This window comes from Vanacampus margaritifer, chromosome 7 (genome assembly GCF_051991255.1).
Source record: "Vanacampus margaritifer isolate UIUO_Vmar chromosome 7, RoL_Vmar_1.0, whole genome shotgun sequence".
Classification (NCBI taxonomy): Eukaryota; Metazoa; Chordata; class Actinopteri; order Syngnathiformes; family Syngnathidae; genus Vanacampus; species Vanacampus margaritifer.
In genome coordinates this window covers 7516388-7541602 of record NC_135438.1, presented here as the reverse complement: position 1 = coordinate 7541602, position 25215 = coordinate 7516388, and the positions used below count along the sequence as shown (strand labels likewise).

Sequence of the window (25215 nt, the reverse complement as noted above, 5' to 3'; positions counted from 1 at the left end):
AAAACGCTTCAGGAATGTATACAGAGAAGCATGCTAACAGCATATGCGCTTCCTACGCTGCAACCCCCCCCCCCCCCCCGCCCTACTTTTATTGGAATAACTTGATCGTGACTTTTTCCTTCTACTCTCTAATGTGGCTACAACTTAACAGTATATCAGAACCACACTGCCCCTAAGTGGCCAAATCACGTACAACATGAACAGTGCTACCAATAAAGGCACACACAATCAAAAGGGCAAGAAAAATCGATTTTGGGACATTTAAAATCGATTCTGAATCGTACTAAATGAGAATTGCGATTCTTATGAGAAATCCAATTTTTGGCACACCCCTTCTATCTATCTATCTATCTATCTATCTATCTATCTATCTAGCTATCTAGCTATCTATCTATTAGCTAGCTAGCTAGCTATCTATCTATTAGCTATCTATCTATCTATCTATTAGCTAGCTAGCTATCTATCTATCTATCTATTAGCTAGCTAGCTAGCTATCTATCTATTAGCTATCTATCTATCTATCTATCTATCTATCTATTAGCTAGCTATCTATCTATCTATCTATCTATCTATCCTTAAATATTTGAAGGCACCTAAAAATCCCACTCATTTCTCTCCCTTGATAGAAATATCTGACAAGAGGGGGTGGGGGGGGGGCAGAGTTTGTGGTTCCTGTTGCAGATACTGCCTCGCGAGCTCAGCGAGATCGGGGCGAGGCAGGATGTGCGCACGCGCCAAAGCTCAGGCGAAGTATGCATAGAGAAAAATGTTCACGCTGACCAGCAGGAGGGCGTTCGCGCAGCAGAAGCGCGACCAGAAGGCGCTCTCGCGGACGCTCGGAACTCTGGGAGTCTGCTGAAAGCGCCGGAATGCCGCCATGCACAATCGGAGGCCGTGACCGCAAGTCATCTGATGCGCTGGCTCAGAGTCTGCACACACACACACACAAGAGGAAGTTGCTCAATTACTGTGTCATCATTTGTGTGTGGGAATGACTGGGATGGATGGAAAGATGGAGGCTTTCCTTACAAAGTACATTGCAACCTTTAAAGTTGTACAATTAGGAGTATTTATGGGAAGGGTAAAAAAAGAAACGTGATTTATTTGGTGCCCACCTTGAGAACTACGGTGGCTGACAGAGGACATTTTCTGTAGAGGGATTTCTCTGGGGGACTCCTCGGTCAGGGTCCACCAAGTCAGGTTCCTCAACTGCAGATCAACGAGGAAAAATATATTCATACATTTGCTGGGTGGGTTGATAGAGCAAGAAATTCAGTTTAATTCCTCTGGATTTGTTCCAATGTGAACAAATGAATGCATTGTCAATAGCAGGCATGTGTACAAGTTAAACATGGATATTGACGATATGTTTTTTTGTGTCTATAAATTCAAAGCACAATCAGTCAGGATTTCATTATACACAAGGGCTTTGATGTTCCAAATCTGTTAATGACTGTTTTTTTTCTAAACAGAATCAGCAATCTTGTCTATGTGTGAATATGCGACTGAGTTCAAATTTGAATCAATCATCAACATTTTCAGAGAAAAATAGGACACTTATTACTTATGAGTATGCACAAAAAGTCCAGTCCAATTTTCCCCAAAATCTTTTGAAATCAAATAAATTAAACCATGAGGATTTTTTTGTGTTATTGTGCATTTTGTGTTAATTAAATACAACGATTGAATGTAATCAGGACAGTAATAAAGTAACCGTTTTTTTTTTTAACGTTTTGAAATTTAAGTTGATTTGAGAAGGCTAATCCTTCATATCGTCCAATTGTTAAATAAAATAATGGCCTAAATCGTTAAAAAAATAATAATCTGAAAACACGAATACCTGAACCAAATACTGATTAAATTATGTTTATTAAAAGTTTCAGGGGTTGAATTGAATTGTTTGTTTCACTAAGGATGCAACCGTTTTTAGCAGAAGTAGGTGGCCAAGAATCTTGGGGAGATGTCTATAGCAAACCCCCCAATTTTTTTTGTCAAAATATGTTATTAATATATTATTTCATCATTATCAAGGGGGCATTAACTCTAAATTTTAGAAACCCACGAATAGCTCACTGACGTGGACTAATTGTTTCTTAATCTTTTTTTTCTTAAAGAAAACAATTGCAAATAATAAATAAATAAAATGTTAGATTGGTTGCTTACCACTTTTAAAAAAATGGCAAGAGGGTCAGAAAAGTCACCAAATACCTAACTGACTTCTTTACATGTGCTAGCTCCGCCCCTTGTGCTCATGGCAACGAAAGCCGCACTCAGCATTATGACAGGGAACCGACCGCCACAAAAGTGTGATTGAAACCAGAATGTAACAACTGGATGTTAGGTGCTCTGTAGGTTTTTTTTCCCTCCCCATTGTTTATTTTGATGGAGGAATGTCAGACATGTTATTCAGACGTGTGAAAACTGCTTTTGAATTGTGACAAAAATGCATTATGTCTCATTTCATTTTAAGCTAGCTAAATCCTATGTGGCTGGTCCACTGAAATGTGGGTTACCGTGGCAACGGCAAAAAAAAAAACAATATTCTCCTATAACAAGCTGAAGCCAGTTTAACTTTCACCATGATTGTAACTATGTTATTTTAGGGTCCAATTTCTACGCCTTGTTGCTTTAGGGCATAGCCTGAGGGTAAAAATGGATCTTACCAGTTCAATTGCATTCCGGCTCTTAAATCTGGTCAACAGCTTTTTTGCCTAGTGACTCAAAGAATGTATTTGTTGTGGCCAAGTGCATTGGGAGTCTGCTTCATGAATAAAAATGCATGTGAACACTCGCTTGTTGTTGCTCCGGCGAACAAAGTAGAAGCAATTACGGACTGAGGACTTGAGTTGAATCAGATTATAAATAGTGATTATGGCAGGCATCGTCGTCTTAAAGGGACAGAGTCCATGTCAGCAGATTTCAAAAGATGAAGAATTGAGTGTGTTGTCGGGCGTGCAACAAAAGTTCAACTGTACTGTGTGTACCTGCTCGTGGCCCGGCGGAGGCGTAAAAAGCGACACCACGACGACCACGATGGCAGTGAGTCCGCAGAGCAAGATGGCGAAGTGGAGGTAGTGGACGCGGCGCAGGACCGCGGGTGCCGAGTCCACCACGCCGCACCTGGCAGGGGGGAAGGAAAACTCCAGCACCATCCTGCACACGCCCACCACCAAACCCACCATAAGGCCCCAGAATGCACCCTGGCAACACAAACACGCAGACAGATTCAGGTTCCATTGCTTTGGTCATCTGAATGATAAAACCGTAATAGCTTTACATTGGCAGCAGATTTTGAACCAAATGTGCCAAAATCTGGATATGGCTAGATTAGCACATGTGGCTGTTCCTCCCTGTGGATCTAAAAAAAAAAAAAAAAAAGTAAAAATTATTTATTTATTTTTACATATTTATTTGAATTTTTTTAGATAACATATTATTTGAATGCATTAATGATTAAAAAAAAGAATAATTTGAAAAAAAAGAATTAAATATTCAAAAAAAGTCAGAGTCCAAATTTGTAACGTAAGAAAGGTAGATGAAAAAGTTTTTTAAAATACCTAAACATTTCCAAAAAAGTGACCATAAAATGTCCCAAAATATTCAAAAATAGAAGAAAATTACCATATAATGTACACAAAATTGCCCCTGCAAAAATAAAGGGCAGAAATTGTATTTAAAAAAAAAAGGCAGGATAGAAGACGCTCAAAAAGTAACTATAAAATGTCCAAAAAACAAAAGAAGAAAGGCAGAATATTAGCATAAAATGGCTTTGGAATTGCCCAAAAAGTCAAAAATTCATTATATCAAAAAAGTAATCAAAGAAAAACGTTTAAAAAGTAACTATAAAATATCCTAAAATAAAAGACGAAATCCCAAAAATCACCATAAAATGTGCACAAAATTGCCCAAAATGTCAGAAAATTGACAGGGGAAAAAAAGTCCAAAAAATAGCCATAAAATGTCCCAAAAAGGAAGAAGAGAGGCAAAAAAAAGAGTCCATATGTCGATACCGTTTTGTTCATCACAGACTTTCAGATTTCAGACCTTCATTTCAGTCAGTCGGTCGCTAGTAAATATTTACAGTTTATGTTTTTTATTTATTTATAGAGTGTCTAAATAAATCCAGTACCTGAATTTCACGCCACATGTTTACCTATCATTGTTTCATGAAACATGAAAAGTTGAAGCAATAAAACCAGAGATTTGCTTGTATCATTGTTGTCATGACGTAATCTCATTTGTGACACAATCTGATTTATGATTTATGTTTATACTGCCCTTGTTTGGTAGATCTCTGTGAAGTTGTCATAGTCAGCACTTAAAATATTGCAAGACAAATTACTTAGCAAGTTAACAACTTTAAGTGAAGCAGATAAATATACTGTCTTTCATATTAATTCATACAGATTAATATGATGCTTGTGTTTGTTTAAAAAATAATAATACACGGAAAGAGCAAATTGTGCAACTTCAGAAGTTCAATAGCAACATTTGAAGAGAGTTATGCACCGTGAGGTTTACGGTACAAAAAGTGGACCGTGTGCGAGGAGCAGTCGCGGGCCACACTGAAGGTGTGTGCGTTCGCCACGTACCACACTCTTACTTTCTCACGCTGCAAGTTGCAACTCCGGTCACCATTGTTCTACCTCTCGCTTACTTTTTCACACGTGCAATGACACCCAATCGTGTCCGTTTGAAGCCTGCAAAAAATGCCATCTGTTTGGTTCGAGTCAGCTACGCTGCCAAGAAAACAAACGTCAACAACTGGACCTGTTTGTATTTAAATTGTTTTTTTTTTGTGTTCATTTTTTGAAACTGAACGTGGACTTTTGTAAGGTGAGATTAAATAGTTCAATCACAATACAAAAAAATTGATAGAACTTAATGAGATCTGATGCAAAAGCTGAAAATGTTCAAATCAAGCAAGTAAGACAAGATGCAGATGAGGTAAAATACATGAATGGGGGTTTAATTATTTCAAATTATATTTAAAAACTTAATTAATGGGCCATTTAATAAATACATGACTTGACATTTTTGGATCGACATGTGCATCATTTTACATTTGTTACAGTGCAATACTTTGTTTCACCCACTTTTTTTTTTTCTCTATGAATAAAGTTAAGTTGAGCGTGTTACATTCCTGTACATACAACATTATACAAACTGCTAGCTTTGCAACATGTGACACTACTGCTTGTTTGCTCACGTCTGACCTTTTACCGCCAGTAGCATAAAAAATAAAAAATAAAAAAAACGTGTCTGTTTCGTGTAACAGAGATATGGGCTCGACTTGAAAATGAACATGATACTGAACCAATAAGGCTAAATGCTGCATAGAAGTGGACGCATTGGCATTCCTTGACTATTTTAACTTGGTTAGTTCTGCAGATCGTTTCATTTGTATGTGCTCTTTTGTGATTGAGAGGAACAGACTAGCATGGGGAGTCAGGGCGAGAAAAAAAAGGAAATCAGTCTGTCAGCAAAAAAAAAGAAAAAGAAAAGCTCGTCACACCCTCAAGTTGCTTTACAAAAACATTGACTGGCTCTTGAGTTCAACTTGGGCCGGTCTTGACAAGCATTTACAGTATACTTCATGTGTACGACGGCATCATTTGTGCTGTGCCAACCTATAATCTTTTTTTTTTCTCCCCCAATCTCACTGCAATAAAATCTCTCTTTACTTGCACTCTGACTCTTATCAGACGTGAACACGCACTTTCATTTGTTTGCATTGGAGAGTGCATTAAATTAGCCCTTGACAATTCCGACACCGGGAATGAAAACAGTATGCTTGAGGTTACGGACGCACACGCGCACACACACACACCAATGATTGAGGAATGTTGGCCCTCGGCTGTATCCCATATGAGGCTAATAAAAGTGCAGGAAGGGAACACTCCACAATGCTGTGCAAAGTAGATATGGATTAAGTTTGTAATGAACGTTGCTATGATTGCCATATAAGAGCACATTATGCAAAACGCCAACAGTTGCAAGTCAGAGCAAGTTGTTTGCTGTTTTTCTTTATTTTGTGTCTTGTCATAAGGTTTTCAAATCATTGGTCACAATGTGCAAACCGGCCTAATTTGGATAGTCACCTTCTACAAAATCGAATCAGTCTGCCTTACGATGAATCCATTCTTTTCTGTCAACTTGTGCAAAAATGTTCAGAAAAGTATCAACATAATCCAGATTTCTAAGCGGTTGTTCCTTGCCTGACGATCAAGCCTCGCATTGTGTTCATAATTCGCAGCCAGTTGCCAGACCATTTGGTACCAGTCAGCAGGGATATGGCAATTAATCAATCAATCAATTAATTAATTAATTGCCTCAAATGTATGTTATTACCCCCACGCACTTATATATTAGTGTTAATTTTGTCAACAAAAACTAAACAAAAATAATTTAGCCAACACACATTTTTCACCGGACTAAACTTGACTAGACTAGACTAAAACCTTCCTTAATAAACAATAACTAGGACTAAATCAGAATGTAATTGTAATTGAATGTAAAGTGGACTAAAATCTATGGACATTTTAGTTCATGAACAAAAAATGAGACGAAAATGATATGATTTTGTAAAATCTTGTCTCTGTTAATCTGTCATGTGACGCCCCCCCTCCTTTCAAATCTGCACTCGCTAGCTAGCTAGCTAGCTAGCTAGCGAGTGCAACATGCACAAACACATGGGACAGACAGAAGTTAGTTTCACGGTGAAAGGTTAAAAAAAAATAATCTATAGTTATAGTAACGTAACATTAATCCAACGGCTGTAACATTCCAACAATAATGTTAAACCGACCGCTAACTAATGCTAGCAAATATACTTGCTCGTAGCATGGAGCCATAGTAGCCACTGTAATTGTGTGTCAAGTTGTTTTTCATGAAAAAAAAAATTGAATTTTTTATGTGAAATAGTTTTAGATCTGAAATGCCAACATAATCTTATGGAGATAAAAAATACAGGGGTTAAATGATTGTCCTGACTAAAACTAGATTAAAACATTGACAGTTTTTGTTGACTAAAACGAGACGGATGTTTTCTTGGATTAAAATAAAGACTAAAATGCTAGAAATTGACTAATTAAAAACGGGATGAGGTTGACTAACTATGATGAAAACTAACAAGGGCGATTGAAACTGGACTAAAACTGAGACTACATTTTAAAATGGCGGATAATGGAAAATGGCTTCACCCCAGAGGGGCCAATTAATAAGATAGTCCATTCATAAATCCGTGCATCACCACAACAAGCGAAATTGTATCTATTGAAAAAGCATTTAAATGTTCTGCTTGTGTCGCTACCATAGTCACAAATAATTTTGCAGTAAATAAATCATTTTTGGGGGAATCACCAAGTTAAAGGCATCTGTTAGTGTCACCTGCTCGTTAGTTCTCTTCCAGAAGACAGCCAAGGTGAAGACAGCCGTGACGGGCGGCGCCAGGTAGCTGGTTACCGACTGAATGTAAACGTACAGTTGGCCGCTGTTGGCCGACTGCAAGATGGGGATCCACACCACGCTCACCACCACCAAGATCACTGTCACGATCCTGTGCCAGTGGAGACGTTTCTTAGAAATCAGTAGTGAAACGACATTTACATTGTTAAATGGCATTCACTGCCATAAATTCATTAAAAAAAAGAAAAGGAAGATTATTAAAAATTTAGGGCCGACAGGCAATTAAAATTTGTAATTGCAATTAATTGCACGACTTAACTAGTTAACTAATGATTAACTCATTCACTGCCATAAATTCATTTTTTTTTAAAAAGATTATTAAAAATTAAGGGTGACAGGCAATTAACATTTTTAATTGTAATTAATCGCATGACTTCACTAGTTACTCACAATTAATCACAAATTTTATATCTGTTCTAAATGTACAATAAAAACAATTCTAGGTTTTCATACTCTTGTTAAGAAAAAAGTGGGGGGGGGAAATGATAAACTAATAGAAATAGTTCAAATTATTTTTTGACGTCTATAGCCGTCAATGGCAGTGAATGAGTTAATCACAAATGTTATATCTGTTCTAGATGTACAATAAAAAAAATTCTAGGTTTTCATACTTTTGTTAACAAAAGTGGATTTTTTTTTTTAACAAATAGAAATAGTTAAAAAAAAAAAATTTACGTCAATAGCCGTCAATGGCAGTGAAACAAGCAAAACTGACTTCATTCACCATTGATTTTTTTTTCCTTCACCAATTTGGACACTTAAGAGTTCCAAATAGTTTCCTACCTGCCGACAAGCAGCAACTCTTTCTCTGAGGCTCTCGGCCGGTGCTTCTTCCAGATGTCCATTGTGAACAGTGTGGAGCTGCTGTTGAAGATGGAGGTCAGTGATGACATCAGAGCGGCCATCATCACCGAGATCATGAGCCCACGCAGGCCTGTGCCGGACATACACAAACAAATGAATATCGTAAACGCACAGGCCGATGACCTTTGCTCTTGAAGGTGTTCTCACCATTTGGCATGAGCTCAATGACAAGTTTGGGGAAGGCGATGTTGGAGCATCCCACCTCGGCCCCGCACACTCGCACACACTCTTCGGGGTCGACGCATCCCACTGTGTCTGAAACATGAGGAGGTTGACGGTTCAAAGGTCATTTACATACAAAGAGATGGTCGTGGTAACTAAATATTCTACTCATTCACAATTCATGTCCCTTTGCTCGCATTTCGCCCTCTTGAGGGGGGGGGGGGCACTCAAATTGTCAGGAAATATACTTAAAGATTAAAGTAGCTCATGTAAACTGAAACCGCCTTTATATTCAATCTGCAAGTGTTCTGTGTTGTGACATTTGGGAACGCAAGCTATTTTTACTTCCCGTTTTCATTACTTGTGGGTTAGTCCGTTTCCGTAAAACCCTGCGCTCGGGTGGGGCACGGCTCCAAGAAAAGCCAAAGCCAAAAACAGGTTGACTTTGGTTTATTTGGCTTACATTGAAGAACACATTTTCATGCATTTCTCTGAGAATATTGAATGGTTGACAAGTTTAAAAATTTAGCCGTTAGCATGAAGTGAGTATTTATGACGCATTCCCTGCCATTGACGGCTATAGACGTCAAAAATTAATTTTAAATATTTCTATTAGTTTAAAAAAAAATCCACTTTTGCTAACAAGAGTATGAAAACCTAGGGATTTTTTTTTTTGGGTAAATTTAGAACAGATATAAAATTTGTGATTAATCGTTAGTTAACTTGTGAAGTCATGTGATTAATTACAATTTTAAAAAAAGGTATCACCTGACGGGACTAATAAAAAAATAAAAATAAAAATAAGGGCCGTTTAATCGTAATTAATCGCATGATAATTGTATATCTGTTATTAATGCACAATAAAAAATATATAGGTTTTCATAAAAAATTTAATTAAATGAAAAATTGTTAAACTAATAGAAGTAGTTTGCACGAATTTTTGGCGTCTATAGTCGTCAATGGCAGTGAATGAGTTAGTAATGTGATTAATCTGCTTTAATTCATGTATAATGCGATATATTTTTATGATTAATAAATTAGTTAATGCTTTAACTTTGACAGCACTACTAATTACTGAAATGAAATCAAAATGTATGCGATTTTACAAAAACGCTAACTGTCCAATAAAAGTCAGGCATTGGGAATTACTGAATGTTTGAAGGCTAACTCTAGGATATGATACACTCCACAAGTATTTTATTGTGGCCTTTGCAATATAAATTCAGTTGGCTTTGCACTGATAAAATACTGTGAAGATTGCAGTATGTTACATCATTTAACCAACAATCAGATAAGCTTAGCTTTACCCTAATAGGTCATTACCTCAAACCCACCAGTTTTTTTCCCTTGGAAACGCCATCCTTTTTTCCCCCTTTTTTTTTTTTTAAAGTCACTTTCATTCTAGATTAGCAGCTACATTTTATACAAGGCTCTATGATGGGAGAAAACAAGTTTATCTCCATTCTCCCCCTTGCCAGAAAGAGGGTGGAGTTTGTCCTCCATGGACGACCGGACACTCCGCCTCTCGGTCCCCCGGTATCCAGGCTTCCGTTGCCGGATTCCAGGTTCTCACGCACCGGCACCTCACGTTTTCTCTCCGAGGACGTCGAATGACTTTTTTTTGTAGTTTGACGCAAACTGGATTAACTTTCGCGAATTTTGTTTTCTTTGCAGATAAGTGCCACGTAGACATTCAAAATTCCGCGAATTCTTCTTTCTTTCGTTCTCTTTTTTTGTGTGCCTTTCATGGAGCTCAACCGTTGTTGAGCCGCCCGGCAGCCGTCACCCTCGGCCGGGCCCCAGGAACAAACAAAAAGTGTCTCGTCAGACTGAGTCACTCGATTTGTTTTCAACACTTGTACGCGAAGGGAGATTAATGATTTTTTTTTTCACCGTCTTCCGCTCTAACTTGACTCACGGGCTGACAACAAATACACTCATCCGATCCGCCAGACAGCTTCCCGCCTCCCCCATGTTCGCCGGGCCCAGCGGTACTGTGCTGCCGGTCTCGTCTCTGCCCCCCCTTCGACAGGTGTAAGGCGTGGCTGTAGGCGGGGGAAGTTTTGTTCTTACAACACCTTGAGTTTGTTTGAGAGAAAGTCGACATTCGTGTTTGTTTATCGCCTGTAACTTGGATTTTTTTTAATTCCCCTCAAATGAGAAGTTCCACGGCGGAGGAATACAGGTTACCGCTTACCGGTGTGGCTCACGACAGAACCGGAATGAAAGCAGGGTCATTTGTGGAGTTTTGACGGATCGCAGAGTACAAACAGTGTTGTTGTTTTTTGTTGTTTTATTTATTTACAAGTGGGTTCGTGGAAGCCATGGCGTTGTCTCAAATCCAATGTCTGGACGACCACCACGTCAACTGGCGTGTGAGCCAGAGCAAGCCGGAGTTCTTCTACAGTGAGGACCAGCGGCTGGCTATCGAGAAGCTCATCGCCCAGGGCCGTGGTGCGTTCACGGACTACCTACACGAGAACAAACTCCGGGAGTTTTTGTCCGAACCCGAACTGGAGCGGATCACCCACACGGCAGAGATTTACCGGCCCGGGTACGAGCACCACCAGAGACCGGAGACTCCCGGGGGCCACACGGGGAACACGACCCCGGGGTCCGGGGAGGATGGAGCTTTGGACGGCGAGGTGTCGCTACAGTACTGGCCGGACCGGTCCGAGGCCTCGGTGGCGGAGCTGGACCTTGGTTGGCCTGAAGCTATTTCGTACCGTGGGGTGACACGCGTGACCGTGTACACGCAGCCCCCCGCTTATGGTCAGTCGCATATCAAGGAGGTCGTGCGCAAGAGCATCGCTTCAGCCCAAAAGGTAGACATGAATGCAGCTAACTTCACCTGTGTTGAGATTGCGAAGTAACGAATTACTTGAGGAAATTTCTTTCATAGTGTGGAACTATTCCATTCGGTTCAACGTGGTATGGCTCAATTCGAGAGGGTATGCAATTAGTTTCAGTTTCTTGTTGTCATTTTACAATATGAAACTGTGGCATTTCCTTTAAAGAGATTTTATATACATATATATTTGGGGTTGTGCATCTCTCCAATAAAAATAAATAACCAGGTGAGTCTGTGGTGTACTGTATTGCCAATCAACATGTGTTGCAGTACCACTACTGACCTGTGAAAGGCAGCACTGTCCCACAGAACATAGTAAAAGAAGAAATGTAAGAAAGTAAGCTAACCAGGCTGCTTGCTAATTAGCTATAGTTGTTTCACGTCACAAAATGTGTTTGTGTGTAGCACATAAACACATACATGAGGTTTTGTGATTGTCAATTCTAAACAGTTTTAACATTTACGATTGTTGACCGTTTTACATGCAGATGAAAAAAAATAATTCTTAACACACACCACAGACATCTTCATCTCAAAGGAGAGAAAAGGCTCAAATTTTGGCCCAAATGACGTAATTAATTTGGGGATTCATTTTCTAAATTAAAAGATTGGGTTTGGCCTGAGCTCAGGTTTAAATCTGGCACCAACTTGAAATAAATCAGAGTATTTTCTCAAAGCAATCGTACAAACAATTCTTATTTTCAATCGCTTTTCAGATCCCGACTCGTGGGTTTAATTTGTGTCTGATTTCTTACTGGCTTGTCAAACATCTGATGGGAATAAAGATGTTTTACAGATGAGATTTGACATCTTCAGCAGTGCTGAGCGCTGCAGCTGAGTCCTGACCTAAATAACTGGGTCATCGTGCCTTGTCATCTGACTTTGGAGTTGTCGAGGATTGATACTCCGAAGGTCTTGTCGTACACGTGTCGCTTTCGCACATGCCGAAGCATTCACAAAACAAGACTGACTAGAACATGCCTGTGCTTATTTAAAAAAATAAAAACAGAACAAAAAAAACACATGACATCATGACATCACATGATCGAGGCCTTGAAATGAAATGCCACCTTACTAGGTCAGCGTTCGGGCTGGAATAACACAGGAAACTTGTTCTTCTAATTAAGGGGAGTTTTTTAACCACTGGAACGGTGACTTCGGAGCAACATCTGAGCCAAAATGCAAAATAGAAGCTCAGCTTTCCAAAAGTGGTCTATATTTATCCATGCATGCACAAACTCTTACCAACTTATTTGTGTATCTCAAACTTCATCTTTTGTTTGGCTTTTATTTTGTTTTACTTGGTGGCATCATATGTCAACCCTTATGATTTACGAATGTGGTTAGATGTCTTTTAATTGTTCCGACAAATATATTCTATTCACATACCGTGTTGAGAATTGAATATGGAAAAACAGCATTTTCACTCTTTTTCTTTAGTAAAGGATCATAGATAACAATAATGATGAATAGTGCCCAAAAAAAAGTTGATGAATATTTTCCCTGGTGTCGAATAATAAACACAAACATAATTTATGTTCCGTGTGTGCAGGTGATAGCCGTGGTGATGGACGCCTTCACCGACGTGGACATTTTCCAAGACCTGCTGGACGCCGCCTATAGACGGAAAGTTCCCGTGTACATAATCATCGACATTGCGGCAGTGCCTTCTTTTCTTTCCATGTGTGGCCGAGCTGATATGCATCGTGGACACCTAAAGGTACACGCACACGCCTACAGATGATGTTTTGATAAACTGAGAGATGAACTGGCGGAACAGATGGCTCCTGCTGATAAGTACAGTGGAACCTCGGAGTTTGAACGTCTCGGAACTCGTACAAATCGGACTTCAACCAAAATATCTGAGTAAAAAAATGCCTCGGGAATTTAAACTCATTTTCGAACCACAGTGGAATTAGGAAGGAGATTATCACACCGTTGTAATTTACCGTGACTACTTCTGTAAATACTGGCACGAGGACCCCCCTTAGCTGTTCAACAACATGCCTGACGTTAAACAACGCACGCAAAGACCGCTTAGTAGTCTAACAATATGCAAAATGTAAAATACACAAACTCAGCACTGAACTAAAGCAAGCATTAACATAACATTTATCATCCACTGATGCCATCACACCACAACAAAAAATGTAAGGTATTTTTTATTGTTTAAATACTCTACAGAGTGTAAATATATATATATATAAATAAAAAATAAATAGAAATTGAAATGGGAATTTTCTGTTTTAGGAGCTTGGGAACGGATTAATTGCATTTACATTATTTCCTATGGGAAAAAATGTTTCGGAAATTGAAAAATTCTGACTTTGAACGCTTCACAGGAACGAATTATGTTTAAACTCCGAGGAACCACTGTATGTTTTCCAGTAGAACTGGGCGATGTTTTGATAAATTTAAGTTTATTTGTCTTAAAATATATTTTTATCAAACAGCTTCCGTAATGCACTACTTGCACTATCAACATAGATGTGAACAAAGTAGAATTTATTTTTCTTTTTTTTTTAAGTGTGCAGTTGCCAGTGTTGCCAAATTAGCAGTTTGAAAGCTATAATTAGGGATTGTTAACTGTAAATTAATGCTTAGGGAAAAAATTATTTTCGGTGTCAGGGGAAATCCCCAAAGCAAAACTTGAAAATAACTTTTTTGTTTTCTTTTCGATTTCGGGTGAATTTTGTTTTTTTATTTTGAAGCCATATCACCCACCTTGTATGTCTCCATTCGCGGGAGAAAGTATGAGAGACCCAAAGCGATACATGCCCTCACTTGAAGGCCGTGACTAAGGTCAACAAGCAGCAGCTCGTTACTCGCTATAGGCTACATTTCTTCCTGATTCATCGCCTCTCCAAGTGAAACTGGTTGGGGCGGTAACAGAAAACACTTAAATGGAGCTTTTGCAAATATTGCACAGCAGACTGGAGACATTACCGCCTAAACGTGACTTTCCTTCTCATACATAAACCATATCTCACTCCCCTCTTTCAACCTCCCCGTCTTATCTATCATTATCTTTATGCCGTTGCGCTCCCTGTGATATTTCGCCAGCAACTTTTACCCACGAGGTGACGTAGCGGCAAACGCCACACCTTTTTATCACAGGGCAGACAAACACAGCAGGGTGTGTCACACAAGCGCACAGCTAACCTGCAGCATCTGTAAACACAACACAGGTGCGAGTGGAGTATCCGCCTAGCTTCAAGCTCTTTGTTCACCCCCCAAAAAATCTTTTGTCTCCTTAGTAGATAATCTCTCACATGAACATTTTTTTTTTTTTGTGTTTAGAATCTCCGCGTGCGCTGCTGTGGAGGCGTGGAGTTCTTCACACGCTCGGCTCAGAAGCTTCGTGGGTCCCTGAGCCAGAGGTTTATCCTTGTAGACGGAGACAGAGCCATCTCCGGTTCATACAGGTGCGCTTGATAAAACGCTATATGGGGAAAAGGTGTTGGGCAGCATCTCTGAATCAATACATTGATCAATTAGATCCTCCTTGAAACGTCATTATTTTTTTCCATCGCTGTGACGTGTTCCGCGCGTTGATACGCCGCTGTTCATTTTGGACTTGTTTCCTGGTCTATTGTGCTATAGAGCAGAAAGTATTTTTCTCAGTAGTGATATTTTCTTTCCCATATCATAAAAAAAAAAATAATAATAATAATTATATGTAATTTGGAACATGCCGTCTTCTGTCACTAACCTGCACTAGCACAGTAGTAGAAAAGTCATATTTACCAAAACACTTCTCGCACATAAAAAAATCGAATAATCAATATCAAATTGATTTTCCTTTTCGAGCCTGATATTGATTCATAAAACAATGAATCGATTAATTTAATATCTATTTTCCCCATAAATCATAAGGAAATAGAATTTAACGGCCAATTTTTTTTTTGTTTCTTACTGTTTTCTTGAAATTTACTGTTCTCATGAATTTAAAAGTTTTCATTTAAATAAATATTTTTTTACATTTATGAAAGACCTGACTTATTGTACTTTAATACCATCCAGAATCCTTTGAATTTATATTTATTTGCAATTATTGAATTGGCATTATGAAATACTGTAAATATTTTCAGCTCATCCTTGCTGATGTCAACGTTTGAGTAACACTTAAGTGATTATAACACGTTACCTTCATTAATAAACAAAATCATTTAACCAGTTACTGCCTCCGCAAAATTTGTAATTTAATGTTTGTGGCGTTTTTGTCACGTCTTGGACATTTAAGATGAATTGATGTACCATAAATAATCAATATCGGATTGAATTGATGTGAATCCAATCGATGAAAAATTTAAATCGAACTGAACTCTTGTGAATCGAAATTGAATCGATTGAAGAAATGAGAAAATCCAAAAAGTGCAGCAGTAACTGAGCGTGTCATATTATGCCTCGTGATGACATCACAACAGTGCAAACTAGTTAATTGCGCACCCTTCGTAACATCAAAAATGTCTTCGGTCGGGAATGTGGTCAGGCAGTATTGTAAATTGTAGTGATTGATGATTCAAATTTAAAGTTATTGAAGGTACACTAGCATTTAATAATGTCAGTTTTTGGACATTGCAGCTTCACGTGGTCCTCTTCCCGCTTGGACCGTAACCTCATCACAATGATCACAGGACAATCCATGGAGACTTTTGACTTCCAGTTCCGGGAACTGTTCCTCTTGTCACGGAGCGTGTCTCTCAGCAAGGTTCCCTTGGTGGACGAACCCGTCCCCGACCCGCTGCCTCAGGCCGCCCCCGTTGTGGTGCCAGCCTCTGTTGCTAAGAAGCTCATCAACCCCAAGTATGCACTAGTTGCAAGTCCCACCTCTTCAAACCAGAACTCCAGCAACAAGAACTCACAGCTCCCCGCTGGGTTAAAAATTCCCAAGGGGCGTCTTAAGGAAGTTTCCGAGGAGCCGCAGTTACATCCGGCGTTGGTCAACATGGAGAAAGCCTACCTGATCCCATACCTCCCCACCTGGCCCGAACCGGACCCGCCGAGCGACGTGATAGGTTTCATCAACATCAGGGACGAGAAACGAGCCAATCAGGTTCACTTGCAGAGGTCCGAGCGCTTTACGGTCAGCCAGGCCATTCGGTTCAGCTCGTCGCTCACCCAGCCAAGTCCAACAGAGGAGTCCGGTCAGGACGACAAAGGCGAAGCGGAACCTGCAACTGGTGATACCTCGGCTCCTGAGATTGCCCCCAACAAGAAGCAGCAGGAACACGCGACTCCCAAAAAAGACAGCGTTGATGCGGCAGGTTCTAGAGGGCCCCCGCAGCAGCAGCCCGACGCACTTCTCACACAGGAGACACAACAAACACACGCGCCACCTGCAGAGCCTCAGCCGGCGGACAACCCCGGAAAAACTCCAGATACGCCAGCAGCAGCAGCAGCCCCTCCTGTCCCTAAACGCCGAACGCTGCACCTGGTCATAGACCCAACCCCCTCGGACCAGCCCGCGGAAGCGCAGGTCACTCTGGTTAAAATCGACAACACGGAGAGCTCCTCCCACAACGACCTCGTCCGCGTCACCTCCAAGGAGGAGGGCGCCGACTCCGGCAGCAACGGCAACGGCAGCCAGGACAGCACCAAGGTCATGTGCGACCGAGCGGCCGCCGACCACCCGTCCAGCGCTTCTACGGTGTCCGAGGAGGAGTACTTCGACTGCGCCCCGCAGCAGCCCGCCGAACCGTTGGCCGACAGGGGCAGCGCGGGGTCCGGCCGAGGCCACCGGCTTATGGACGGCGTCAACATGATGGCCCGCCTCTCTCAGAGCATGCTGGACCTGCGTGAGCCCCACAGCCAGACGGAGGACAGCGCCTCCCTCATCCGCCAGTCGCAGCAGCTGCGCAGGCAGGGTAACGGCTCATCGCACAAGCGCTTCGGACAGGTGAGAAGATTTATTTTTTCACCATTTGAAATAGTTCTAAATAACATATTTGACATGCTTTTGTCAAAATACCGCAAGGATCACTTTACACACCCTATTTCTTGCTATTTACTCCACCCCATGCACTACTGGACCTATGGCTAATCCAGTTTTTGTTACCCTGACTACAGCGGCTTCTACTTGAGGGAGCAAAGGTCAGAGTGCGGAAAAAAGCAATCCCCCATAAAGATAATACAATTATTTTCACTCTTAGACGCATTATCGTTCTTCACCATGTGGACAACTTGACCGAGCAATCAAATATGTACTGTTTTTTAGTCGTCAACTCTAATCTGTGCATCCAACATAACCCAATGCAGCTTTGCTTACCTTTTGGCTTTGACACTATAGCCGGTGTATCACAAAAACTCATTGTGGGTCAATTGTTGTGTAAATTAGCCCAAAAGTGTGTAATGGCTATCTAATAGACAGATAAAAAAAGAAATTTTCCCTGGTGTTTGATTTCATACTTTATAGGCAGGCACTCTTTTACCACCAAAAACGTTTAATGACGTTTACTAAAATCCAAATTAATGCCGCCAAAAACGTTTAATGACGTTTACTAAAATCCAAATTAATGCCGCCAAAAACGTTTAATGACGTTTACTAAAATCCGAATGAATGCCGGCAAAAACGTTAATTGATGTTTACTCAATGGGCAGTGGAACGTCTTGCGCAGCAAGCTCCTTTTGTGAATGGGTGTAAAATTCCCAAAACAGGCACTAGCTATAGCCAGCAGATGGCAGCATTGTATCGCTTTTCAACGTTCTTTGTTTCCGTTTCCGGTTTGCGACGTGTGGGCCGCGTCCCAGTACTTGCGCTTCTGCCTTTGTGCCCCTCGGTTGATTACTAAAGAACGAGATGAGGTAGAAACATACTATTTTTTCTAATAAAAGAATGGAACGCGATCTTTCATTTGGTACGCAGCCTGTTTGCGTAGTCAAAGTACACAATATTCAGTTTTCCTTGAAGGATGAGTTAAAATGCTTGAAATCGGTTGAGGTGACAGTGGACAAGATAGTCGTCCATTGCTGGAGCTCTCCATGCAAGTCGGCGAGACTTCCTTGTTCGCCGAGCCGCTCAATAAAAGGTAGTTTGCAACCCAAGAAACGATTAGGACCGCCCCCTTATTTGAATAACATTTCAACCTGGCAGTATGGACCAAAACTGCCAAAATTCAAAATAAATAATTGACTAAATAAATAAATAAATGACTAAAAGTGAAAATAAAAAACAATATAATTAAAAAATAATAATACAAATGTATTTATTTATGTACATATATATTTTTTGTTGTTTTTATTTCCATTTATATTTATTTTTTGGATTTAATTTTTTCGAATTATATATTTTTTATATCCGTTTTTATTTTCACTTTTAGTCATTTATTTATTTAGAATTTTGACAGGTCCTCCATTAACCTCCCCTTTAAAAAGTACATTTTCCACAATATGTCTCCTTGAAACGTTTAAACGGATAATAGTACTGAAGGGATTGGTAAAGACTAGCAATAAGGATGCAGTACATTGTGTTTTAGAGAACAACACGGTATGTTAACATGCCTGCCAGTGCCAGCTAATTTTCCTTCAGACTAAAACCATCAAAACAGCGCCCGTAAAAGCACCAAAACACAGCTTACCGTATCTATTTGTTCTAACCTGGGTAGAGAGCGCGGCTGATCATGCCAGGGAGGATGATGAAGATGAAGGGCAGCATCTTCAGATAGGCAGCCAGGATGGACGCTCCCTTCACGTGACTCATGTTTTTTGCGGCGAGGGATCGTTGGACAATCACCTGCAAATGGCGAGAAATATTAACGTGTCATCCATTCAGATTTATTCCTAAGAAGTACTGAGCATAACTTGAAAAAAAACGTGAAAATATTGTAGTACCAAGTAATACTCCAGGAGGTACGCCTAGTGAGATATGCATTGAATGATGACTTCCGCTAACACGGCTTTTCTGACTTTGTGCAGATGTTCCCACAATCGAGATCTCCTGGTCGCGATGGGAGGCTGAGAGGCACAAAAGTGGTCATCGCCAAACCGGGTAGTTTCCACCGCCCTCAGCGAGCCGCCGCCCCCGTGATCGGAGGACATCGCTACTGGCATGGGCAAACGCTTCAGCCGGACGCCGCCCTCACGCGGCCCGAGACCCGATCCAGCCGCTCGCCGCGCCGCCACAGCCCAAGCTACAGGAAGGGAGCGCACACTTCCTCGCCTACCGGGGGACTCGCACCTCAGTCCAAGCTGAACAATTTTCGACATTTGAAGGTACGAGGTGGAGCCACGCAGAAGAAAGTGACTCAAAACAACAACAGGGCCTCCAGGTAGAAGTGATGGCCAGTCCAGGTACGCTGATGTTGACAAATGGGTGGCGTTTACTGTAAGAATGGAATCCTGTCTAAACCTTCCGGCTTAGATGACGTGGAAATGAATGTCGACTTTTGCATATCATCAACGAGGAATTGATTGTAAATAACTTACAGTACCCTGGAGGTGAAATGTCAATGTATGCGCGCATACGTTTTACTGGATTAACAAAAGAGTTTTACAAAAGACCTTCCTTTACTTGAGCCCCTTGACAATGACTCGTTCAGATTTTTGCACTGTAAATCTTTTTACTTACAAAACTCAACCATGCAACTTTTGTGTTGTGAGCCACGTCAACGGAGTGGGTTCTGAATGACCCCGGTGCTGAAATCACTGTGATTGGTCACTGACAAATGGGGGGGGCGGGGTTTGTTGTTGACAACCTTTTGCCTTGTTGAATTGTACAGATGCGGCTTGGTGTTTATTAACATGATGTGGGACCAAAAGTGGATGTTGCGAATAAAACATAAGAATTGAGCTGAAATATTCGGTTTTTGACTTTTAGACATACTACAATGTAATTTCATGTAGAGCACGGACCTCCGCCAAGGCTGAAAAAAATGCTTCCTTTGCTAACTAACGCTTTTTTTCACCTCATATCAATCTGCTAGATCTGATTGACTTGGCATCAATGCAAGCGGACCGTAACGTCAAAAAAAGACAACAATTTAAAGGCTTCTTCATTCTCCTCGTGTTGAGCTCTGTAGTTTTTGCATGAATATTTGACTGCCAAACAGTCCGTAATATATCTGATTTGTTGACTTGAGAGATTAAGATGCTTACGTATTACAAACTGTTTGCCAATTTCAAGATACAAGCTATTTTCATCACAGTTCCATCTACTGTTTCTGGTGATTCACAGCCCTCACTTGGGCCTAATGCAAGTAGACTGTAACATTAGAAAAAGGGGATACAATACACTCCTTAGCCATGTTTATTAGCCACCCAACCACAAAGTTTTGCATAGTTTTTGCATAATCCTGATCACCAAATAATAGTTAATAATACTGGATAAGCATTCAAAAAAGTCCGTCAAGGCCAAACTTTATTATGTCCACCTGATTTATTTGATTGGGTGATGAAGGTCATTTTGGATCATGCAAAGTTGTTGACAACTGCCACAAACAATTAAAAAAAAAAAAAATTATAAACAAAACAAAAACTGCTCTATTCTTTAGATATGTGGGTCACCAATTAACCAAAACGCAGTTGGAGCTTCCCAAGGTAAAACAAAAATAAAAACTAAATCCTTGAGCTGGGAATTTGATCCAAACGATGTACCTGATCGGTGCACCAGTACCAGGTGGCCAGGATGGTGAGCCCGAGCGTCATGCCAGGCCAGGGCAGGTCTCCGGTGACAGCGTCTCGGAACAGGTGCATGGCGTCCTGTCGAGGCAGGTGGCAGGTACTGTTGGGTATGATCTTGCTCGGCACCGCCATGCTGTACACTTTCTCCAGGTTACCGTAGCCGCCGATCTTGTTGAAAGCTGCGAACGACGACTACGCTTTTAGCGACCGCATTTCTGTATTAATGAATGGAAATGAAATGAATGCACATACCCGTGATGGTGAGAATGATTGCCCCTACAATCATCACAAGTGTTTGAAGAGTGTCTGTATAGATGACAGCTGCAAGGCCACCTGTGAGGAAGTCAGCGAGAGTCTTCATTGCCGCCATTTTGGTTAGGGCAACACTGCTGAGCACACAGAGCTAAACATAGAAGCTGGATGTTTTCTTGAATATAACGACATTTTATTTTGGTGTTTTAATACTAGCTCAATGCTTATGTTATGTTGCTGATGTTTTTTCTTGCAAGGAAACATTTTATGTGGTCAGAGATAGCGCTGCTGTCTCTTGTTTGAATTGGAATGAGAGAAGCTAGCTGCGTGCTACAAACAAGCTAGCTGACTGGATGCCCATGAAGATTGTAACTCCTATTTGGGTAGATCTAGAGGGACAAGAAAAGAGAAGATTTATATTTTATATTTGTTACATAAATCTATATAAATAATTATTTATATTCAAAATATTGACAAAAGTCAAGCAGGTCAGTAGCTTAGCACTATAGAACCTCTGATCATAGAATCGTCCCTTGTACAGAGAATTTTGTCAAAATGAATATTGACAGTAAAAAAAAAACAGAACATTTTTACCTTTCACTTTTTGTAGTTATTAGATACCTACATTTCAGAGTCTGTACTTTTTTACTTTTACTTAAAAGGGAAGTCAACCCCAAAATGTTCTTCCACTAATCCAAGCATGGCATTCTGATTAATAATGTTCTTGAGGAATATGAATTAAGCAACAAGCCATTTTATTTCTTGCTGTCGACAGAAAAATGACATCATGTAGCGACCAATCACGGCTCAACTGTTTTCTGAATTTGCTCATGTGAATTTCGCAGGCCGAACCGTGATTTGTCATTACCGGAGCCCTGAACAACTGTGATGTCATTTTCAGTTGACAGCAAGTGGCAAAATGGCCGCCTTCTGATATCCATAAAATCAGGTGGATTTTGCTGCTTAATTCATATTCCGCAAACCAATTAATCAGAATGCTGTGTTTAGACTCGTGAGGACGCATACAACTTACTTCGCATTAGATCTCATTAGATTGTACAGATGCACATAATGAAGTGTCACAACAGACTTGAATTATACTCCAGTATAATTTACAATCATCTGTAAAAAGCATCCATCTTCACTTTAGTGTGTTTACATGTCAGTCTTGCCCGGGACCAACTTGGCCCCGGTTAGAGCAAAGTAATGAGCGTCATCAGTCAGTGCAGTTTCTGCGTGCGTCTGCGAATCGAATGTTTGCATACCGGCGATAGTGTAGAGCGCCGTGACCACCAGCATGAGGACGGTTGACAAGTACAGGTTCCAACCCAGACACACTTGGACGAACAGGGCTCCCGAGTAGAGGTCAGTCTGATGCAGGGAATGATGGACAAGCGTCAACTTTGGAGCATTGCCAACTGGGTCAGCGGGTGTCTTTTTTTTTTGTGTGCCGTACTGATATCTTTGTGAAGATGGAGAGAAGCAGTGAGAGGACAGCCAGGTAGGTTCGAATCCTCTCGCCTCCGAAGCGCCTGCCCAGATACTCGGGCATTGTCACGATCTGAACAAACGCATTTGTTTTTTGTCACCTCGGTGTGACGTGCTGCGGTGTGTCATTTGCACTTCCCTCTTTTTCTGAAATGACTTATGAGCCTATAGAGTAATAAGATGTAATTTATGATGCTCAAAGACAGCTGAGTTGTGTGGTGGGGTTGTGTGACACCCTGCTGGGGAATTTTCAAGGCGGGGAATGCTTGTAAGGACAGTGCCTCTTTTGGCACCTCAAAATACCTGCTGAACCAGCCGTGACAAGCAGAGCCTACGGTGCATGTGTGTGTATGTATATGTGTGTGCGTGAGTGTGTGTGTGTTGTTTGTGTGTGTAGGCGAACCCCCGAGGAGATGTAGACAGGAACAAACACCCAGGCCAGCGCGAGCAACACATAAGTGGCCTGAAAGAAAGTCACAACATGGTCAATTTCAATTTTTTTCACGAATCTATACAATTGGTCAATCCACACGTGTTGGGTGTTATATTTACAAATTATTGGTCAATTAAAAGTGTTGAAAATAGCTTGTGATACTGAACAATATTTTGAAATAGATACACACGACTCCAATGCATCATTTTGTTGTTTTCGAGACAGCACAAATAATTTTTCAACTCACACAAATGTGCATTGTAAATAAATGTAATTTCTGAGCTGCCTTGTGTAAATATCAAACACTAGATTACTGTTTTTGCGAACGCATGGATGAGCGTGTCCACTCACATTCCATTCAAAACCTGCGACAGCGATGCCCCCAGCAGCTCCCGTCCCGGCCAGACCGATAAACAGACCCGAGCCCTCTGAACTGGCAAACAGGGAAGCCCCAATCTGGGAAATTCAACAATTTTACCTCAGTAAATAAGTGTAGTTCATTAAGATAAGATAAGATAAGATAAAATAAGATGCACCCACCTATTTATCCCACAGTGGAGAAATTCACACACATTTAAAATTGAATAAAATAATATATTATAATTAGATATACAGTAATTAAAATGTATTGGATCACCTGTGATTAAAATGAGAAGAGACTAGGCTTTTAGATATAATATAATTCTAACACCAATACATTGTAGTTCATTAGAGGTCCTTTTTTATTTTCATAAAAAAAAAAAATCATAATAATATAACTGTTGCTTGTTTCAATTAATGCTTTACCGGTATAATACAACTTTAACTCCAGAAAAGACTGCAGATTTTTTTTTAAACATTAAACATACATAATTATGTTAAAAAAAAAGATCTTATTGAAAAAATATAAATTAATATTATTCTATTTTATTACAATACTTTTGGGAATTTAAAAGTGTTATCATAATGCTCTATATCAATATAATATAATTTAAACCCCAGAAAAGTATTTTTCATGATAATATATTTGAAAAAAAAATGTGGGGGGATATTTTTATTATATGCTATAGCAGCACAATACAATATTATTTTAAACCAGAAGATTATTACTTCATTTAAAAAAAAAATTGAAAAATAAATATTATTATACTAGTATACTATACTAGTATAATTTGTACCGCAGAATATTTTTGGAGTTAAGTTCAAGACTTATATTTATCCTTATCTTGTGGTAATCATTGGAAAAATGTTTTAAAATTTAGACAATTTATTTTGTATTAAATATACTGTAGCTTTCGCTCCATTATAGATAATGATAATTTTTGTCGTTATCATTATTTTTGTGACAGTTAGGACTCCCATAGTTCTATAGTTGGGCATCCATCATCAATTTGGACTTCAATGACCAAATATGGTATCCTCTCTCCTTATACAGTGCTACATACTCCACTCTAAAAACAGTTGGGTCAAAAGTAACCCAATTTTGGATCAAAAATGGACCGATCCACTTTATGGGTCAATTTGACCCTTTTTTTTTTTTTACCCAAGTAAAGAATCTGACCAATATTTATGAGTTGTTTTACACTAAAAGACCCATTTCTTGACTCAAAAATGAGTCAAATAGACCCAAGTAGAGAATCGGTCCATTTTTTACCCATATTTGGGTTATTTTTGATCCAACTGTTTTTAGAGTGTGGGATCACATCACACCAAGGCAATAGCAAAAAGTGCAAAATTGTCTCCAAAACATTTGCTGTGGTGGTGAGATCTTGAAATCAGAGCGATGAATTTAAGAACATCACAACAAGATAAGTGTAAAATATGCTATGGAGAACTTACTGGCCACCAGGCCATGTCTCGTCCCGCCAGGAAATAGCCGCTCAGCGTGTTCCGGCTCACCCTGCATGATGACTGGAACGTACACACAAACACGACGAGGGTATAAGACTCGATATTCACCTCAATGCATCTCTGCGACTTACCCAGATGCCTACGGCCAGGTTGAGAAGGAAGTAGGTTACTATGACGATGATGTCAGAGACGCTGAAGGATTGAGACAGCGCGTAGAAGTTGGTGGTGGAATTGGACATCCTTGCACACT

At 40.2% G+C, this 25215-nt stretch overlaps 2 protein-coding genes across 3 annotated transcripts; one reads left to right on the top strand and one right to left on the bottom strand.

The window, feature by feature from the left end:
• Positions 1-71: 71 nt before the first annotated feature.
• On the bottom strand, positions 72-22775 carry slc5a10 (solute carrier family 5 member 10). Of its 2 annotated transcripts, XM_077569935.1 has the most exons (14): positions 22671-22775; positions 22480-22585; positions 21215-21295; positions 20936-21141; positions 18941-19076; positions 16779-16798; positions 12271-12276; positions 10387-10414; positions 8479-8580; positions 8251-8401; positions 7390-7558; positions 2985-3200; positions 1116-1209; positions 72-929 (listed from the first exon to the last, which is right to left on the bottom strand). In XM_077569935.1, exons 1-14 carry the CDS (start codon positions 22764-22766, stop codon positions 742-744), a joined length of 1599 nt encoding a protein of 532 aa, XP_077426061.1. In that variant the 5' UTR covers positions 22767-22775; the 3' UTR covers positions 72-741. The 2 variants fall into 2 exon arrangements, with proteins under 2 accessions (XP_077426061.1, XP_077426060.1); XM_077569934.1 differs by lacking the exons at positions 10387-10414; positions 12271-12276; positions 16779-16798 and having other exon boundaries at positions 8479-8586.
• LOC144054710 (protein FAM83G-like) lies at positions 9865-20138 on the top strand. Its single transcript, XM_077569931.1, has 5 exons — positions 9865-11318; positions 12897-13064; positions 14645-14769; positions 15929-17243; positions 19259-20138. The coding sequence occupies exons 1-5, from the start codon at positions 10818-10820 to the stop codon at positions 19613-19615; spliced, it is 2466 nt and encodes an 821-aa protein (XP_077426057.1). The 5' UTR covers positions 9865-10817; the 3' UTR covers positions 19616-20138.
• Positions 22776-25215: the final 2440 nt, after the last annotated feature.

Bases quoted from the DNA above. Each gene is read 5' to 3' on its own strand.
- LOC144054710 (XM_077569931.1), top strand. From the start codon at position 10,818: ATGGCGTTGTCTCAAATCCAATGTCTGGACGACCACCACGTCAACTGG. The intron at 13,065-14,644 runs GTACACGCACAC...TTTTGTGTTTAG, and splicing joins TGCATCGTGGACACCTAAAG to AATCTCCGCGTGCGCTGCTG. The intron at 17,244-19,258 runs GTGAGAAGATTT...GACTTTGTGCAG, and splicing joins CGCACAAGCGCTTCGGACAG to ATGTTCCCACAATCGAGATC.
- slc5a10 (XM_077569935.1), bottom strand. From the start codon at position 22,766: ATGCCCGAGTATCTGGGCAGGCGCTTCGGAGGCGAGAGGATTCGAACC. The intron at 3,201-7,389 runs GTGACACTAACA...TTGTGTTGCCAG, and splicing joins GGAAGAGAACTAACGAGCAG to GGTGCATTCTGGGGCCTTAT. The intron at 1,210-2,984 runs GTACACACAGTA...GTTGATCTGCAG, and splicing joins CTCCGCCGGGCCACGAGCAG to TTGAGGAACCTGACTTGGTG.